A 20,897-nucleotide genomic window follows, 5' to 3' on the forward strand; every position below is an offset into this window, starting at 1 on the left:
ATCCAGTCAATTCACACACACACTCCCCCTTTAACTTTTAAAATCACTGATCCAGAGGGAAGCCTTCATGCCATTCTGAGCCCCTTGGAAGAATTGCCTGCCAAATGCAGCAGAAGCAGATGTAGAGGTTTATTTCTTTTTCTGGCAGTTGGTCATGCCAAAGGAAGTCAGCAGAGCCTGAACATGTTTTGGGAGCAGCATCTGGTTTTTCTGTGTTACTTTCTTGTCTCAAGTAAGCACATTTTGGTTTGTGGATGGCACTCGGCAAAGCTTCCTTACTTTCTTAGCCAATTAGTGCCTTTCAGTCAGTAATTAAGAATAAAATGTCTCTCTTGGTGGCCACAAGTGCATACAAGTTATTTGGCCTTAGAGAATATTGGGAAGGACTCTTCATAAGTCATGCTAATAAAAGTACACACTTCTAAGTTCAATGTTCATTTGGGTTTTTTTTAATAACTGTGTTCACTAACAAAATGTTGAAATAGAAAATTAATGTTTTGAGTGGACTTTACCCTTTCAAATTACTTCTCTACTATAAATAGTTTTCATTATTGTTGACTAGTAAGACAAGTTTCAGTTGTAGTATCCAGTAAGATTTATAATTTTGCTTCCTAATTTATTCAGTGGGAAATGTTCAAACAGGGACTAACTTCATCTAAATGTTTTAGCTGGCATGTCTTTATCATGCCAAGATGCAGCAGCTTTAAAGATAGCAATCCGATATTAATTCAGGTAGCAAAAATCCCACCAAAACCCAACAAAAACCCCAAAGAGAAATCAGTTAAAACAAATAGTATTTTCTTTTCCTGAATGAAACTTAAAGAAATAGTTTTGTGTTATGCATTGGTTGGAGGACTGATACTTATTTATGTAGAAATTAGTTGCAGAAATATGAAAAAAAAAGTCATTCAAAGTGGCTGAGATACTGTAATATCAACAAGATATTAGAGGAGAATTGTACTTTTCTTAGATGAAGTACAAGTATTGCAGGGATTTGTGTCAGATAAGATAATTGGAAGTCAGTAGGGTGGGCCCAGAAAAGTGGAGCAGCTAAATCAGCTTTCCTCTGGGATCATATATGATCAGATCCACTATGAGTGATCGATTTGGGTGTGTGGGTTGTGGGTTTATCTTTTTTTTTTTTAACTGTATGTCCATAAAACATTTAGACCCTATTCCATTTTGTAAACATTAATTTGAAACAGTTTTATTTATCAATATATCCAAACCATTTCATCATCTTTTCTTTTTTTCAACAGTATTGACTATATTGGAGACAGGAAGTGATGTAATTTTTATTTGGTTTACTAATCGTGTATTCATGTAGTTTGGTGAAAATATTGTGTTGCTTACTGAATTTTTAGAGTGTGGTAGTCCAGCTTTTATGTTGATCCAATAAATTGATTGAATTGCTTGTAAAGACTTTGAAGCAGATGTTGGGCTGTTCTGCACTTTGCAGCATAATTTTTCAAAGACTGGTATTTTCTTTCTGTGGAAGTTCCGAAGTGGTTGTTAAAATGTGCAATTCTAAGGTTATGGGTTTTGCTTTCCCAGTATCTGGGAAGTGTCAGCTTCTGGAATCTCTCTTGTTACACTGCACTCTCCTTCTCAGCATTGCATAGGAAAAAGTGTGGTTGAAGTACTTTGATGTATAGATGTAAACTATATTTGTTGATAGAACTATAAATATACTGAAACAATGCATTCATTTTTTAAAACACATGAGATTTGGTTGCACGCGTGAATTTTAAATATTTTTCATCAATTGCCTCTCTATTTTTATTTTGTAAATTATGTGTTAGTTTTGAAATGCAAAAGGAGTGATAAGGCTTTCTACATCTTGCATTCAAAGTAATAGCCACTTATCCAAGGGGATTAACTTTACTTTGCTTCACTTTGTATAGACTCTTTTTCACAAATTCTTACCTTAAATGCTCCAATATCTCAGAAATTTCACCATCTTTGGATGTGAGCTTAGTGAGCCTTTATATAAACTTCTCACATGGTCTTGTCCTACACTAGGACAAGCACTTAAAGCTCCCAAGGCAGTTACACTGAAAATGTTAGAAAAGGAAAGAAGCTTCAGATTGCTGTACTGCTTAAAATACCTACTTGCATGTGTTTCTCATGTGCCATACCAGGACCGTGTGCCAATGCTAGCAAACATCTGAACAGAGCAGTGTTAAATGTCGATAAGGGCTTTTTCTTTCTTCTTGTTTCACCTCTTAGTATTTTCTTCTTCCATTCACTTTTTGCTTTTTCTGCCCCTAATCAGTCTGTGTCCCTCCTTTCTGCTCTGAGGTTTCTTTTTCATAGGTGTCCATCATTATTCTTCCTCTGAGGACCAGGGAGGAGGCTTAAGCTTTCCTCTGAGGAGTGGGGAATTAGCTTGTATCATCAGAACACTTAATATACATTGACATATTAATGTAAAATTTTATGTTTTGCAGGTTGGGAATCCACGTGTTGAGCTCACTCTTTCTGAACTGCAAGATATGGCTGCCCGACAACAGCAGCAGATTGAAAATCAGCAGCAAATGTTGGTTGCTAAGGTAATAATTATATACAGGTCATCATAAATACACATTTTCTTAAACATATGCAAGCATAAGTTTCATGGATAGAGAAAAACACACTAATTCATTTCAGATAAGCTCAAGAAATAGCTCGAGAAATCTATTTTACCAAAATAATTTTAGGCTAGGCAATGCACAGTCTTTTGGTACTATAGCAACCTGTGTGTCTTTATAAAAATATTGTGAGGGTTTGTCACTTTTGTTTGACCCCCTTCGTGGTCTTTGGCAGACCAAGCTTGACTCTGTGCTCATCTTTAGCAGCTCATTCACTCCAGTGCAGTAATAGTGGTGTGAGGTGAGAATATACCCAGTTCATAAATATTCATGGATTACATTTCCCAAGTCTCCCAGATGTAAGAATCCAAATGTGGGGACTAGGTTTAATGGTTTTGACATTGTTTGAAGTGTGTTGTAATACATAGTATACCTTGGATACTTGGACCACCTAGGAATCAACCTAATGATTCTGTTGTTCTTTCTTGATGGAAATAGTATTAAAAAAGGACAATTTTATTTGTGGGCCCAGCAGAAGGACTGTTATTTAGAAGTGGAACGTTATCTTACAGCAGCTTGTTTAAAATGGTCTGCTGGATGTATTTTGTCATCTTTGGGAAGCTGGATAACAGCACTGGAAATTTATTTTGCAACAGCAAGAAAACCGTTAGTAGTGTCAGGAAAGGAATACCAGAGGAAGCTTCACAGATGTGTTTGAATGAGTGTTCAAACTAGGGTTACATTTGCATATATATGTAAATATGATATTTTTGGTCTAAGAAAATCTTGAATCTCTGCTCTGAAACAGATTTTGTTAACTTGATGTTAAAGAGGTTTTCTAGGACTGACACATATTTTAACTACATCCAGCCTTTTCTGATTTGTGCAAGTAAAAACCTGTTTGTAGCGATAGGTTTTTCTACATTAAAATGTTGGGGGTTTTTAAATAAATGAGTAACGGGTACCTCTTGTCTAAAACCTCGTTTTGTCAGGAACAACGTCTGCGTTACCTGAAGCAGCAAGAACGCCGGCAGCAGCAGTCTGTTTCTGAGAGTGAAAAGCTCCAAAAACTTAAAGAACGTGTTGAAACCCAGGAGACAAAGCTGAAAAAAATCCGTGCCATGAGAGGACAAGTGGACTACAGCAAGATCATGAATGGCAATCTGTGTATGTGGAATTCTTAATTTATTTTGTTTACTGTTCATGGCATGACTAGCAAATAATGCTGTAATTGCTAGTCAGTATAGCATTGAAGCAGGATTTCAGTTAGAATGTGGGTTTTTTGTCTTACAGGGGGTGCTGTGTTTCCATGAAATTTGTATATGGCAGAACTTTTTGTTTGTTTTATGTAGTCAAACATTGAATCAGAATAAGTGCTCTCTAACTACAAGGAAATATTACGGTTTTAGCAAATTTGCAACATGTATTTTATATTTGCCTGCATATACTAGATTTTAAGCCAATGTGTTGTATTTCCTAATACTTGTAGAATTAAAAAATTAACAACTTCTGCTTTCTTTAATTGTTTTTTGTTATTTTTATCTTGTTAATTTTAGCAACTGAAATTGAGCATATAAGTGCCATGTTCCAGGAAAAGCAGCAGGAGCTGCAGGCTGCAGTGTTAAAAGTGGATCAACTTACCCAGCAACTGGAGGATTTAAGGAAAGGAAAACTGAATGGGTTTCAGTCTTACAATGGACAAATGACAGGGCCTGCAGCAGTAGAATTAAAAAAGTTGTATCAAGAGCTACAGGTAAGTAACCAAAAGATGCTAATTGGATTGTAACTGCAGATTTTAAAAAGTTGCATTACTGCTCTTATCGGTGGCCATTTTGTTCCGTTAATCTCATAAAAGTAGTGTATTGGAATGCTGTTAATGTGTGAATATAACCCTTTTCAAAAAGAACTTCATTAGCTTTATAACTGTTTTTCTTGTTTCTTTATCATATAATGATGCAAACTGTGCAAATGTTCTGAAGGGCATTTCTCAGCCCCTAATACAGAAATACTGAATGTTCACATAATCTATTATTTGTGTTAATTTCTATCAAAAATTGTTTTAGAAAATAATTTTGGTACTTTTCTATTTTGTAGTTATCACATGAGTAATGAAATGTTCAGTTCACATTGTGAAATTTTGTCAATTTGTGTGCTAGCAGATCAGGATTTTCAGAGCTCTTTTTAATTTACTCGTGTACTTTATTGTGATCAAGGCAGCAGCTCTAATTTATTTAATATTTTAAAATTAATTTTAATTTCAAAATTAGTCTAGCTCACTTCTTTACATGAGCAAATACAACATGCAATGAATCCATCCCATTATCATGGATTAGTATTAAGGGTCCTTTTTCTCTCTTTTTCCCCTTTCCCCATTTATACAAGGCACATCTGCTTTTGAGTATTTCTAAGTGCAAAGATGCTCAATAGATGAAGATTTCTCTCTTGTGCTTCACAATGACCTCATATGTGTTTATCAAGACTTAAGTTTGCCTCAGGTGTTTTTTGCATGTAACATTACCATGAAAATTGGAACACTGAGACAATGTCAGAGTTATTGAAGGTATGAAAAAAGGCCAATGGCAAAGCAAGAGAAATAATTACAAAGAGTGTCACAGTTGATTTAAACCATAAAGGTAATCCATCTTCTAATCTGCTGAAAACCTGCTGTGAAGGTTTCAGTTTAATCCCCATGCAGAGAGGAAAATCTGTGCCCAGTCCCTGCACTTGTAGTTCAGTCAACCTCCCTTCCAGACATCGAGAAGCTTCGTGTGGAACTGGAAGTACAATCAATAGGATAATTTTTGTTGTATGTTTTCCATCACTTAGTTTCCATGATAGACAAACTGTCTTGGTTAAACCTAACTTTTAGCAAACATTTTCTGTGACTTAATTTTTCACAGTAGAATTCTGTTCTAAAATGTCTTTATGCCTAATTCCTCAATCCATTTCCTATAAATGGATGCAATCTGTATGTATTTAATAGGCATCCAGTAGGGTTTTTTGAGGACATTCTTTTGCTGTTTTCTTCTAAGAGTTGTTTTTGGTTGCAAATGCTAACTTGACAGGATGTGTGGAAGCATAAATTAGAGATGCCAGAACAAGTTGCTGATCCAAGTTGCTTTGGGTTTTTTAACACTGTATTAAAAATCAACTTGCCAACAGACAGAATGAAGTAACTGTCCTAACAAGTGCTTTTTTTTCCTTTTTTTTTTCCTGTTTGCTTTTTGAAGATCCGTAACAGGCTTAACCAGGAGCAGAACTCCAAGCTTCAGCAGCAGAAAGAACTCCTAAACAAACGCAATATGGAGGTGGCTATGATGGACAAGCGAATCAACGAGCTCCGTGAACGACTGTACAAGAAAAAAGTTGAGGCACGTCAAAAAGAAAACATTCCTGTAAGATAAACTGTTAAAAGGGCCACACTTCAGTATATCAAGGGCCTATAAAAACTACATAGAATCTCACTTTTTCCCAGTCAAGTAATACGGTTACATCTAAAGAACCTGTGCTAAAAGTAGCAGGCTTCTTAAAACTATATTTTAGGGTTTCCCATAGATATCAAAAAACTGTTAGACACAATATGTTTCCTTTTATTTTTCTTTATGGCACAGATATATTAAAATGATAGTTACTATATTAAAAATCAGAGCAGTTTATATTTCTAGGAAGGAACTATGCACTGTGTTTCAAAGCAGGAATGCATAAAAGAATTGGGTTTTATAAAATACAGTATGGAAAATGGGTAAAAATAGAAATGGCCTGATAAAATTAGTCACAGTAGTTGTCTTTAAAAGGAAGGACTGGACACATCAGTTCTGGATTTCCATATGTATTCCTAGCTGGAGGTATTGCTTTTAAAGAAAAAAGCCAACATAAGTACTTGATAATTTAAGGACTCATTTTAGACCATTTCCCTAAAAAAGTTGCAGTGAAAGAGACCTGACAGAGGTAAAGGTTTCTGCAAGAGTTGTATGTGCTGTGACTAAGAAATCTGGTTTTCGAGGTGTTCGTTTTAAGGAATAAAATTTGTGCCTTCTACTACTCTTACCTTTTTGTAGAAGCGTGGAGTATGATAACTTAATTATTAATGTGTTTTAGCTACAGTGCTTGGTAAGTTTAGACGTCCTTGTCTGTGCACAAGGGCCTGGATTAAGTGGGCATTCACGTTTCAATTTGTCTGATTGGTTTTAGTTGAATCGTATTAATGGAACTTCATCGCCCCAGTCATCCTTGAGTGCTTCAGGAAGGGTGGCAGCAGTAGGACCTTACATCCAAGTTCCAAGTGCTGGCACTTATGCTGTACCAGTAGATCCAGTTAAACCACAGTCTCTCACCATTGCTTCAAACTCAACACATGGAAGATCAAAATCCGGTAAGTACTTGTGTGATGTGTATTAATATGTACGGTTTGAAAAGGGTGTAATAAAGAAAAGGAGTCATCTTAGGAGACCCAGTGTTGACATCATCTCTGTAGTGGAAGGGGCAGGTTTTAGGTGTCTCAATCCTGTTCTGGGAATTGGATTGATCATTTGGTATGTGATATTTTTGCCTCTTTCCATGATTTTTTTTCTTATAAGATTGAGTGTTTTATTTGAAATTTTACTGTCTGCTACACCCCTAAAAGGGAACACATGTTCCTTCACAGATTCTATGTTGTGTTTTTAATGATTTTTCAATTAGTTGGTGTTTGGATATAATAATGAAATCAGCGTTGTGGCAAACTGTATTATAAACAACTGCTCACAATATGTTGCTTTTTGTCAAGTAAAACAAAGTTAGTGAGCAAGTAAAAATAATATTACTTCTCAGAAGGAGACTAAATAAGGAAATAGAATAAAACTTTGTAAGGTTTTTGCTCCAGCTGAGATATGAGAATTTGTGATGCTTAAAGCACTTCTGAAATGAAATAACTTTAATATTGGTGCTGTTTACTTGTTTCTGCCTTACTTAGTGAAGAAGCTTCCCCTCCAGAGGACTCCCCAGAACTTTGTCCAAAATTGGCTCCCATGTCTCCAATAACTATTATTATTATTATTATTATTATTATTATTATTATTAAATTTACATTGGAAACTGAAGAAAGCAGGTCATGATATTTATGCCTTAAGTTCTCAATTCTGGCAAGTTTCACCTCTCTGCAAACATCTTGGCAAAATCAGAATTCTTAAGAAATGGTTAGCTAGGAAAACATGCATGATACAAATAAAAATGCGTGATCCCAATGGCTCTAACCACAGGACTTAGTTTACCTGGTGTCCTAGGAGAGATGAAAAATGAGGTAAGGAATGACCAGTAGACCAAAGCTTCTGCAATATTTACATACATTCAAGTACCTAAAACTGAATACCCCAGCAAAATTTGCAACATGCTTCCAGATGGGGAGGAAGAGATGGAGGGAAGACACTCTGAACCTCTCAGTAGGAAAGAACGTCAGAAATGTCCCCCAAAAAACCCCAAGGATAAGAAGTGAAATTGTCCAAACAGAACTTAAAAAGAGACCCCAGTCTTTTCCACTGATATTAGTGATTTAACAATACCTTTATAAACTAAAGATATTCAAAGGCTGTACAAAAACCACATCACTGTGGTTTTATGGAAAACATGGAAACACTGAATTGTGGGGTCAAGGGGCAGACTTGCAACAGTTTTGTTTTCAGATATACAGATTCTTCTTCTACATATGGGAAAGGACATTCATAACTTTTAAGTTCACCAATGAAAAAATAATTCACAATTTTGTAATATCAACATCCCCAGATATACCTACGACTTCTAGACCTACCTCAGGACTTTATGATTTTATAAAAGTGATTATTCTGCCTTAGGACTGACTTTGTGTTTATTACTCTGAAGGTACTTAAATGAAGTTCTGTAAAATAGATTTATGTAACGAGAAGCTTATATAGTACCAGGAAGAAAAGAAATTGAGACTTTGTTTCAACTGTCATGCTTTTATTTCTCATTATCTGAGTGTTCCTGTTCTAATTTTCTCCATTGTCATTGTTATAATTTTTCCACCACTTTTTTTCTTTCTTTTTCTGTGTAACTGGATCTGCCTTGGTGTGCCCGGTAGAGACAGACTGTGGGTGTGTGAAAAAATCTCCAGACACCTGGAAGGTTTCTGATTTAGACATAATAGTGGATCCTATTCTGTCACCTCCCACTTCTCTTCAGTCTGCTGTTCACAATGTCATCCGCCTGGCACCTACTCTGTTTGACACCCAGCACTGTGAGTCCGTAGAAGATCTCTGGCTAGCTAAGAACTCAGTTTTTAATATGGTCATCTGAGCTCTTGCATACAGATGCATATTAAACAGCATCTTTAGAACCTGTGTTGTGATCTGGCAGGCAGAAGATGCTGTTGAAATGTAAAATGGTTGAGAAGTTGCTTTTCATCTTTGAAAGAAACAGATCTGCAGCAAATTCATCCCAGGAGTACTGGAGCAGTGCACCAGGGATGAGTTTTCTTCAGTGAAAAACCTCAATTCTCTAAATGTTATTAGAAAATCTGTGAGTAATCACCAAAGCATGTTTTAATATGTCTCAGATTGGATAGATATATAACATATAGGCTTAGTTTGAGTTACTTGGTGAGAAACTTTGAATTTCCTTGTTGCACTGACTGCAGAGTTGCAATAAAAACTCACTCTGTGCAAGTCAATAGTAAAATTTTGCTCCCTTCCATTGGACTAAAATGTTATACTTGGAGTGGACTTCAGTTGCTGTAGTAAATACCCTGGATCCAGACCTACGAAAATTTTAGGTAAAGTCAGAGAAAACATACACAACTTTCTGTGTCTGCGTGTCACTGTCTTATTTATGTAAAGTTGAAATACAGCAGGTGTTGGGTTTACAGGAGGCTGGGAAGAGATACATGTGGAGGAGAAAATGAAGCCAGTTAGCCAGAATGGCTGTGGGGTAACTGAGAGCAGGAGCAGGGGAGGCCTTGTCAGGAGAGTGTTGCAGATGGGACAGAGCACCCAAGGCCTGTTTGGTCTGGCCAAAGATGGCAGAAGGCAAATGCTGTTTGATTGCTCCCCCTTAGCACCATCAGACAGCCTCTGTTGCCATGCACTGCACTTGCAGATTGCAGCAGCAGCTCCATGAAGTGCTTAGGTTGGGGAAGTACCTGAGAGGTGCACTCATGAAAAATGCTGATTGGAAGAGACACTAAAGATCATCCTGTTCCAACCCTCCTGCCATGGGCAGGACCACCTTCCACTAGACCAGGTTGCTCAGAGCCCCAGCCAGCCTGGCCTTGAACTCTTCTAGGGATGGGGCATCCACAACTTCTCAGAGCAACCTGTTGCAGTGTCTCACCACCCTCACAGTGAAGTTAGAGAGAGAGGAGAGAGACTGAATTTACTTCCAGTCTGTTATCTCAAAATTTGGGGATGAATGTGCTGATATTTGGAATTCCAAGGATTACAATAAAGTTTTGTATATCTGTCTTTCTACTAGAAGAGTATGGGCTTGAATTTGCAGATAAGATAATTAACTTTGTTGTAACTTCTGCTGTTGTTTCTGGAAGTGTTTTCATCATAACTAAACTTATGGCTCAAGATGCTTTCATGTTTAGCATGAATCAGTTATGACAGCTTTTATCTGATCTTCAAATCAAATGTTTTACTGAGCTGTAACCTTACTGGAGTTACAGAATGCCATATATTGTACAATAAACATTCATTGAGTGCACAGTTGGAAAATTTGCCATTATTTAGGGTCTAAGTATTTAGACCAGTTATCTTTTTTTGGTCTCACTCTTGATAACCAGATCATTATAACCAATAATGAACAAAAGCCACAACAGCTTCAGTTCTTGGGTGTTGCCAGTACTGAAGCTGGGCCTCATTACTTCCTGGCAGTGTGCAGAGAAAGTTTGCAGAGAAATCACTGAGAAGTGATTTCTGGACTATCTACTGTATTGTCAGTGTAAACATTTGCAAGTGTTAACCCTGTTTCAAGGACTACTCAAGAAAGAGGGTAAGGCTCATGGATAGAAGGTAGAGAATGGTGATGTTAAATTCACTGTCCTTAGAATGTTCCTATGCAGCTTATTCTGAGACTATCCACTATACTAAATGGAAGGTGGCAAAGAATTCTAGAAATAGTCCTGCTTATTCTGTGTTCCAGGGACTGAAAACTGAAATGAAATGGGAAACTTTGCCATTAAATACCTGATGTTCATTTGATGATATCTTAGTATGGAGTCCAGAAATCTCAGTGAATCTCCCCCCTAACACAAACATGACCGCCCTCTGTTTTAGCTGCTGTCCTCTAGTAAAGTTATGTGTTAAATTTCTGTGTTACATGTCATCTCTACTGATCTCAAGTGCTCCACTAAGATAATTACAGGCCATAGGGAGGGAGAAATGACCTCTGGTCTCCTTAGAGGAAGAGAAACCTGAAGCTTAATCTTTTAAAGGCAAAACAAATCCTTAGGATCTAACACGTGATCTATTTAGTTACTATAAACCACATATAGTTAGGCTACTTAAACTCTTACTTACTTAGAGAACTGAAACTAAATAATCTTGCACAGTTAATAAAATATCAATGCATCTAGGACTTCATTAAGGATTTGCTGCCTGTTTATGTGCAGCTATGCATATTTTTTTGCATATGATGAAGATAAAAGCCCATGACTTGTGTCTTGATACTTGATGTTGTCAATTGACTTTATAAATTTTTCTAATATTAAATCTCTGGGGCAGTTTTAATCAGGTGAGTATGTAGAAGAAAAACAAAAGGTAAGTTAACCACCACTTCCAGCAAAGGAATGTGTACTTTTGTTCCACCCTGCTGCTGAAAGGAATTTTTACATCCTGTTTTGAGTGAATGAATCTAGTAACCATAGTTTAAATTTGGAATAGGTCCACTTGGAGCTTATGTAGACTTAACATTGACCACAGTTTGACAGTGTCTCTGGATAGTACCCAGAGAATTGTGTTGATGAAGTGTTTCTGTAAGGACTTTTGTTCTGAATTCGTGCAGAATATGCAACACTCAAGCCAAAATTTTAACTATCTTTTTTTCTATAGAAATTTTCAGTGCAATCTGAATGCCAAAGGGCAATGAACAGCACATTATATGCAGTGATTTGGCTTTCAGGATTAATTTCTGAATCAAACATTAATAATGATGTATCTCACTTCTAGAATCAAATTAATCCTGTTGTAATCTAAGCTATTCTATTTCACATGTTGTTTTGTTTGTTTGCAATGCTTTTATGGATTATCTTAAATCTCGTATTTTTGTCTGTTTTCAAGCTAATGATGGAAATTGGCCACTACTTAAACAGAGCTCAACCCCTGTGGTAAAACCCCCTCAGATCTCCAACACAGACTGGAAAGAATCAAGCATGGATACTGCTTTAAAACAAGGAACTATATCCAGCCAGCCTTTGCCAACTTCAGCATTAGGAAGCACTGATAAGCTGGTGGGTTTCATCTGTGATATATTTATGGATCTGTTTTGCTGAAATTATGAACCTTTAGCTATGAGTTAGATACACATTCTGTTTCCCTGCTTCTGATTATTTAAAAAAGAAAATTACCTTTCTATTCCTCCTGTTCTTTTCTGTTCTTATCACATTAAATTTTATATTTTTTCTTTTGGATTTCAATAGTTCATATTCTTTCCTCTTCTTTTATATTTCTGATCTCCCCTTTTCTCTCTCTTTGCTTCTCTTAATCATCTCCTCCTCTTTCCTATTTTTCTAACTCATATTTTTATTAAACTTTTTCCTTGGTGTACATTATTACTTTTTCAGTGCACTCTTTCACTCATAAAAATCTCACAGAAGAAGTCATTAAATCCATCCTTAAGCAAGTCCACTGGTGTTGTCTGCGCTGTTGTTCTAGTACTTTATAAATTCTTTAAAACTGTAATCTTTAAAGAATAAATACCCAGTCTTTAAATAGTTTTGGTAAACTCTGTTATTGCACTGTATGTTGTCAGATATGTAATCAGCTAAACACTGAGATCCAGAACCTAGAACAAGTTATTCAGGCTTTGCATGTATGCAAATAGTTCTGTATTGATATGAATGTGTTACAGCTGCAGGTGCCTTTAAACAGTGGGCTCTGTCTGAGGTATGAGGAGGCCCTGTGATAAATTCAGGTAGAATCATATCTAGTGATAAAGAAACACAGATTGTGTGTATTCGCTCCTCTGCTGTCCCACAAGATTGTTAGTATGTTTTGTTGAATGAGGAACGTTCTTGTACGTGAGTATTTAATTAAATGGTATATACTATTTATTTTTCTTAACAGGGTCTTGACCTGGGGAAGGTGCCGCCAACAGTTCCTGGTGTAAGCAAGCAGTTGCCTCAAAACTATGGGACCTATCCAAGCCCAGTTCCCTTAGGAACAGGTTCTACAAACTCTCTAGAAAGAAGGAAGGATGGCAGCCTGCCCAGGCCTGGCACCAGTATAGCAAACCGGCAAAGGCCCGTTCCCCTCCCACCGCCCAGCAACGTGCACCAGCCCAGCTCCTCACAGCAGATCCAGCAGAGAATTTCGGTACCTCCCAGCCCCACGTACCAACCCTCCGGTCCCCCCTTGTTCCCAGGAGGAGACGGCAGGCCAGAACTCCCTTTGACTGTGGCAATCAGACCTTTTCTAGCTGATAAAGGATCAAGACCTCAGTCTCCCAGGAAAGGGCCACAGACAGTGAACTCCAGTTCCATCTACTCCATGTATCTTCAGCAAGCAACGCCACCAAAGAATTATCAACAAGCTGTGTACAATACCTTAAATAAGTCAGTAAAAGCAGGTAGAATATCTTTTGCTTTATTTATATTTCTTTGAAATACACTGTTAAGATCTACTTACTGGGCTTAATTTACTTCCCATATCAATTTCAAAAACTCATCTAAATCTGTGAGGAAAGTTATTTTTGTCTGCAGCATAGCAGCAAAATTATTCTATCTATTTTTTGATATAAGTATGCATTGATTTACCTTTTATTTAAAACAAGATGCAACTGGAACAATATAGCCTGGATTACTCTACCAGTACTTTCATAATTAAGTTGAAAAAACAGTCTAGATAAGACAGTTTTTCTCCTCTTACTGTTTCCTCATGAAAGAGGAAAAACATTCCAGATGATACTTGTAGCTTATAAGAAGCATCAGCATCACCAACAGGTGTACTTACACAGTAAGTGTTTTCTGTGTTGATAGTTTCCAGTACAATATTTTTTGCTTTCTATATTAGTGTCAATCAAGTAGCAAGAGAGTTGATTTGTAAATATTTCGATATGTAATTTGAGAACAGTTCTTCACTGTTTTCCATCTTTCTTTTCTGCAGTTTATGGAAAACCTGTATTACAGTCTGGTTCAACCTCTCCCTCACCCTTGCCATTCCTTCACGGTTCTTTGCCCGCCCAGACTTCCTCACAGCCACAGCCTCAGCCTCAGCCTGAGGTCTCTGAAAAAGATCAAGAGCTGGAAAACGCTCCACCCCCCAGTGAAAACAGCAATGTGGAAAACATTCCTCGTCCTCTCAGCCCTACTAAGCTCACCCCTATTGTGCATTCGCCCCTGCGGTATCAGAGCGATGCCGACCTTGAGGCCCTGAGGAGAAAACTGGCCAATGCTCCGAGGCCGCTGAAGAAACGCAGCTCTATCACTGAACCAGAAGGCCCGAGTGGACCAAATATACAAAAATTATTGTATCAGCGCTTTAATACTCTGGCTGGAGGAATAGAAAGTGCTCCCTTTTATCAGCCAGGCAATCCACAGGACTTCATAGGCATCTTAGCTGACGTTGACAATGGGAACGCCAGTACCAATGGCAATATCGAAGAACCAATTCCTGTGCAACCTACAGTTCCTCTTCCCGATGAGCCACCCCCTTCATCAGATGCCAATGATAATGAATTACCTTCTCCTGCTACTGAGGAACTGATAAGCACTGAAACCACAAATCAAACATCTGAGACAACCGAAGACAACAACAACAACAATCCTGCTATAGTTACTTCTACTGAGCAATCACCCAGTCCCACGCCAGAGGTCAGTTCTCCAGTAGAAGAGGAAGCTCCTTTGCCACCTGCTCTTCCTCCTCCACTTCCTGCAGTAAGTAACAAAAGAAAGAACAGCTTTGTGAACTTTGGAACTAGCTGTGTGTTTAAGCATAACTGGAAGTTTGCAAGCTTCTGCTGCATGGTATGTTTGCATTTCAAGTTTTTCATGATACTAAAAGACAAGAAAACCAGAGGAGTTCAAGGGAGAATTCTGATGGATTAGTTTCTTTACTACTGTAGCTGTTTAATAAGGAAAATACGCATACAGGCAACAGGAGGTTGTGTATGTAGGTTTTAGGATTTTTGGGGGGTTCACGCTGTAGAACTAATTCTGGAATTTGAGATTCCATTAAATTTTATTTTTTTTATTTTCTACAGGCCTGCAAAGATAACTATTTGTACAAAACTAAGGATAAGCTATGTCAGTGGGAAGCTTTTTAATTTGCAGGCAAGATGAAATAGCTGTTCTGAGGGGAAGTGCCCTCCTTTTCCCCTCTCAGCCACAGAGATGAGACCAGGGCTAACTCCAATAGCTGACTTGTGATAGCAAAAATGTTTTCCTAATGGGCTTGTCGCATAGTTTGAATTGCTTCCAAAGTCCCTCCTCCAGCTGCACCAAAATCTTTTAAATACTCGTCATTGCCAAAATCTACTGCATTTGTAGAATTGAAAAATACAGAGAAAACTGGATTTTTTTCTTAGTTGTTGTGATGTGACTCACACTTTGAAACCAATGTTCATCTCCATTTTTTGACTCAGGTAGGGGCCTTGCATTCATTCCTCTGAGAATTTGACTGCCGTGTGCACAAGGCTTTGTATGCATCTTCCATGAGCATATGGGCCAGGGTACTTTTGGGAGAATGGAATATGCTAGCAACTGATATTATTCATACTTTGAGGCATTTATTTTCCAATCTGAAATAGCCATACTAAATAGGAGCATAAGTGAAAACAGATCTTAGAGAGCTAGAGACTAAAAGCTTTCTATAAAAGCTGTAGTTAATAATAGAGTATTTTTTCCCCCAGAAAGTGACAAGGACACATGTAAAGGACTCAGAATATTCTCCAAACACATTTAAATGTGTTTAAGATCTTGAAAATGCTTCTCCTGATAACACCTGCTAGAATGTCACATAAAATATCTTCATGTTCTGTACTTTTTATTCCTTCAGCAAAACAATCTACTACGGCAGAGACTTCTACTAATCCAAGGCATAGATTTCTCTGAGTACAGACTGATATTCAGTCTTAACAGTGCTGTGCTTTCCAGGCTAAGCTAAAGTTTTCACAGTGTTTCAGACAATCCACCAGAAACACATTCAGCTTATACAATTAAGATGATGGTGCTTAAAAAACACTGACTTAACTACTTCATTCTTTATACTCACTATCTTTTAATTAGAAGCTTCAAAATTATATTGGGTTGCTTTTTCATTTTTTCACTGCATAAGACAGTAATATATCAAGCTTTTTATTCAGAGACTTCTAAATAGAAATGTTTGCCTAGTTCTAAATACCATTTAAGGAAGATGAGGTTCATAGCTGAATCCTTTTTATGCTTGTACAACCTGAAATGATGCCTTCCAACCTTCATCTCTACTCAGACAAAACGTACCAACTTGAAGAAACCCAACTCAGAAAGAACAGGCCATGGTTTGAGAGTGAAGTTCAATCCCTTGGCTCTCCTCCTAGATGCTTCTTTGGAGGGAGAATTTGATCTGGTACAACGAATCATATATGAGGTAAGCTTCTAAACAGTGACAACCTCATTCCACAATTAGGAAATAGAAAGTGCTGAACTATTTTATGTTTTCAACAGGTTGATGATCCCAGTAAACCAAATGACGAAGGAATTACACCTTTGCATAATGCAGTGTGTGCTGGTCATCACCACATTGTGAAGTTCCTGCTTGATTTTGGTGTAAATGTAAATGCAGCAGATAGCGATGGGTGGTAAGTGTCAAGGCTTTTAACGCAGCATCTGGGAGAAACACCTTCTGGATGCACATTCAGAATTTAGTCTAGTCCTGTTTTGGCAACGATTTCCTTCCCCTTTGTCCAAGCAAACTTTCTAAGCTCTGGGTGGAGGTGAACTCAAATGCAAAGTTCACTGTGTTCAGCTCCTCAGCAAGCACACTTAAATCATAAACTAGACTACAGTTTGGCTTTAATTAGTGATCTATTTGCATTTCTTGTTCAGATGGTGAAGTAATTAAACTGTAAATAACAAATGACAGAAGTTAATTTACTTAAGATTCATCACCATGGAACCCACCACAAATTTTAGTGTTCTTGAAGAATCTCGCCTTACAGGTGGCTGTAGCATTCCTGAAGTGTTTGGGAGGGAATGTGAACCCTCACCTTGGTTTTACCTTTCAGGTTTTCCTGTATTGGAAAATATCCTTTTATACCCATCAGGCTCTATGAGCTGTGAAAATCAGTATTTTTGCTATCATCTATTTATAATGCTTGGCTTTATTGGAGTCAGGTAAATCTTGGAATCCACCCCAGTTGCTTGACAGGTTTTGGACAATGCATAAACATACAATGATCATGCAGAACAACTTCCTTTCCAAATAGACAGGTTCTACGTTGCAAGACAAAGTAGTTAGGGTTCATGGAAGTTTATTTTTTCACATGTACATTTTTTTGCTTTATTTTAGGACACCCTTGCATTGTGCTGCTTCTTGCAATAGTGTTCATCTCTGTAAACTACTGGTTGAATCTGGGGCAGCTATTTTTGCTTCAACTATAAGTGATATAGAAACTGCTGCAGACAAGTGTGAGGAGATGGAAGAAGGTTATATTCAGTGTTCCCAGTTCTTGTATGGTAAGCTGTGACACTGCCTTACAAACTCTTTTAGCTTTTCTAACATTCATCCTGTTTTGTCTCTCTGATCTGCATGAAACATCTGCTTAGGCCCCAGGCTTGATGATATGGCCCGTCATGTGCCTGTGCTTTCAAAGTGCTAAACAGAATTGTCTTTTTGTTATGATGTTGCTCTTTGTCTGTTTTTTTGAGTTACTTCACAGGCAAAATCTAATGTTACAGATTTTTAAAGTTTTAATTTGGCTTTATTTCAAGGAAATGCTTCCACAGGGAGGTTTTGACAGTAACAGCGAGTTGTCAAGTGTTTTCACAGAAATACTGCAACTTCCAGATGCACAAATTTCTAGCAGATCACATGAAGAAACAAGTGTACTTCATGAATAATTAACTTACAGAATGTCTAGTTACTAAGAGATATTTTGCCAGAAAAGCACTTTGATGGAGCAGACAAATTTTTAATTTCCATCAGAGGATACAAGCTTCATTAAGGTTCTGTATATCTGGCATTGTGTGATTTTTCAGAAACCTCAAGTGTTTCTGTACAGGGCCTGCTCTAGGAAGCAGTTTCCATCACATATATAATAAGAAAAAAACCTTATGCTCTAAACTATTCTGCAAGATATGGTTCTGTGATGCAGTTAAATTTTTGACAGCATTTCACCATGGAAGTGCTGAAAACTGTTCATGAAATTTTATTAATAGGAGACTAATATTTGGGCCGCTGTGTCAATACCAAAAATCTCAAGAGGGCAAAAATAGGCTATTTTACCATCTAGCGTGCTCTCCAATTTGTTGTTCACAGGAGTGCAAGAGAAGCTGGGAGTGATGAATAAAGGGGTGGTGTATGCCCTGTGGGATTACGAAGCCCAGAACAATGACGAGCTGTCATTCCACGAGGGCGATGCCATCACTATTCTAAGGCGCAAGGATGACAACGAAACGGAGTGGTGGTGGGCCCGCCTCAATGACAAAGAAGGCTATGTGCCTAAAAACCTCCTGGGGGTAAGTTTTTCTAAGCCACCCTCTCCCTTCTATTTTTTACTTGCACCTGAAGGAGGAACACAAGATGGATCATTGGTCAGAGTCCCTCATCCGGATACACCACTATGAAGTGGTGCAAAGCAGATTATCCTTATTCTCTCTGGCCTCTGTGCCATTGTAAACAAAAAGGAGAGGCTACTGTTAGGGGATTAGTGGTGATTTTCATTTGGCAAGTTAGTATATTTAATATAGTTTATGCTTTAACAGGATTTTTTTCCCCCTTGGCTAAAACATAGAGCCCTTTTGGAAAGCGTGATGGCTCTATTAGGTAGCTTGAAGCCTTGGCCCAGAAAGTTCTTTGGGAAGGCTTTTAATACCTGGCACAGGATAAGAACTTAAGTATGTACGAGTTTAAAACAGGAAAGAGCCTTAAGATGACAACTGTGGGCAAGTAGTTTATGCTGCTCTGAGTCAGATGGAACACTGTTGTCATCAGAGACCAGGAACGTAAGGCAACCAAGGAGAGAGCTACAGAGGGCAAAATGCATAAGGAAACCTTGCAGAGCAGGAAATAAGTTCTCTCAAGTGCTCAACAGGGAATTCTTTTACTTATGTAAAAGCACCCTTTGTCTAGTCTGGATCTTGATCTAAATGCACCAGGTCATTTTCAGACCAGCGATGTTGCTGCTCTTGGCAGGAATAAGTCAACCCTTGGCCTCCTGCTGCTTCTAGTTTTTCAGGAGATGCCTAAGAACATGATGTAGCTTACAAAAATCTCAGCCCCCAAAACACTTCATCACCCAGTTCTTGTTAATAACTACCCTTTGGTTCTAAATTATTTAAGTTGGTAACATTAACCATGCAAAGCCTAATATTTTTATTCTGTTTTTTTTTTTTTTTTTTAGTTATATCCACGAATAAAACCTCGACAGCGAACCCTTGCTTGAATTCAGTCGTACAACAGTGCAATACCGTGCTGGTAACTGGAAACTTAAAACATACACTGGAGCCATCATTTTTGATCATTTCACACAGAGAAATAAAACTATGATATTTAGTTTTAATGGTGCTTTCTCTTGTTAAGTGGACAGCATCCACGACTTTCAAGATCTGCAGTTTGTAAATGAGGATCGTTTCTGTGTGACCCACCACTGATGAGGAGAGCGATACCTCCACTACCTACAGTGTTGCGCCAACTCTCGTCTAAAGCAGTGTTTTGAGTCAAAGTTCCGTGGTAGGAGCTTTCCTGTGTTCCATGTTCAGAGGTGTCACTTGCGGAGTGCAGATGCGCTGTCCGGTTTGCTCCAACCCCCCCACAGCAACTGTCCCACGTCAGGATTTTGGCTATTTTGTTCCATACCAGTGAATGTTGAGTTCTCATTACCGATCAGCTCTTTGGGTTCTAGGACACGAGATCTTCACCTGTTACATGCATAATTAAGTAGTTACCAAAGCTTGATGTGGGCTAGGATTTTAGGTGGCAACATGCTAAACACTTAAATCCTAGTCTGGACAACCCCAACAAAAGCTTTACCTAGTCTAGCATCTTGCATTATTTGCATTTAGAATCAAGCTAGAGAACTAACAAAACAACAGTATTTATACACTTCTCGAAGTCCCTACACAGTATCTCACGTGGTGTTTTATTTTCTTATTATTCAGCCTACAGCACCGGTGTTACCTCTACAAGTGTAAAGGTTTCCCTACTAACCACCCGAGCTTGTCCAGCCTGGACAGAACAGTTAGTACTGAAGTTGCAGCAGCCTAAGGGATTTGTACGTCTGCAGGGATGAAAGTGCAATAGTTGAAAAGGGTAAGAGTCTGGTAAAGGTTATACTGTGTCAGCTGAAGTCTGCCTGAGTCAGTCTAGAAGAAAACATGAAGGACGGGATAGGAGTAGGAAGAGGGTCGTGTAGATGCCAAGACAAGGAGAAGAGAGAAACAAGGTTTAGAGAAGGATTTAAGAAAGGCAATAGCTTATTTGAGGACAGTTTCTGTGGTTCTTGGCAGCCTACACCTGCTGCCAAGGCAAGTTATGCAATAACCTGTTCCACTACATTGTAGTTTAAGCAAAAAAAGAAAAATCCACAAACAGGCACTTCACTGGAGTTTTAATTGTACATGATTTTATATACCAAAAGTATATTTTGAATCTCCCATTATAAGTTTTAGCCATATTTCTTGTAATTTTATCCCATTTAACAGTATGCAATTTGATTAACTCTTCATGTACAAGTTCTGTGTATAATTTATATATCCATTTCTGCAGTGCTGTAACTTGCTTTTACCACAGGTTAGCATTAACTGTATATATTGTGGTGAAAAGTGAAAGGGTATTATTGTTGAAGAATTTGCTACATGAATGTGATGATTTCAAGAGCCTATGATACACTAATTCAGAGAACATGTAAATGTGCACAATAAAGTACTGCTAAGGCATGGCTGCACTCTCCACTCTCTTTACAGAGGTCACAGCAGCAGATGTG

At 37.9% G+C, this 20,897-nt stretch overlaps 1 protein-coding gene across 5 annotated transcripts in view; it reads left to right on the forward strand.

Annotated features, from left to right (window-relative positions):
- Positions 1-20,852, forward strand: part of PPP1R13B (protein phosphatase 1 regulatory subunit 13B) — a 69,682-nt gene extending 48,830 nt beyond the window's left edge. For 2 of the 5 annotated variants that reach the window (XM_050336943.1, XM_050336941.1), the window contains exons 5-18: positions 2,451-2,552; positions 3,563-3,737; positions 4,127-4,323; positions 5,801-5,965; positions 6,762-6,942; positions 8,644-8,799; positions 11,840-12,009; positions 12,845-13,346; positions 13,883-14,652; positions 16,205-16,342; positions 16,420-16,553; positions 17,264-17,430; positions 18,233-18,432; positions 19,317-20,852. In XM_050336943.1, the coding sequence (XP_050192900.1) occupies positions 2,451-2,552; positions 3,563-3,737; positions 4,127-4,323; positions 5,801-5,965; positions 6,762-6,942; positions 8,644-8,799; positions 11,840-12,009; positions 12,845-13,346; positions 13,883-14,652; positions 16,205-16,342; positions 16,420-16,553; positions 17,264-17,430; positions 18,233-18,432; positions 19,317-19,358 (3,099 nt within the window). In that variant the 3' untranslated portion in view covers positions 19,359-20,852. The remainder of the gene's footprint in view (positions 1-2,450; positions 2,553-3,562; positions 3,738-4,126; positions 4,324-5,800; positions 5,966-6,761; positions 6,943-8,643; positions 8,800-11,839; positions 12,010-12,844; positions 13,347-13,882; positions 14,653-16,204; positions 16,343-16,419; positions 16,554-17,263; positions 17,431-18,232; positions 18,433-19,316) is intronic. The other 3 variants (XM_050336942.1, XM_050336944.1, XM_050336946.1) reach the window with 3 other exon arrangements.
- The last annotated feature ends 45 nt before the right edge of the window (positions 20,853-20,897 follow it).

The sequence above is a fragment of the Myiozetetes cayanensis genome, unplaced genomic scaffold (genome assembly GCF_022539395.1).
Source record: "Myiozetetes cayanensis isolate MyiCay16 unplaced genomic scaffold, myiCay2020 scf6-25, whole genome shotgun sequence".
Taxonomy (NCBI): domain Eukaryota; kingdom Metazoa; phylum Chordata; class Aves; order Passeriformes; family Tyrannidae; genus Myiozetetes; species Myiozetetes cayanensis.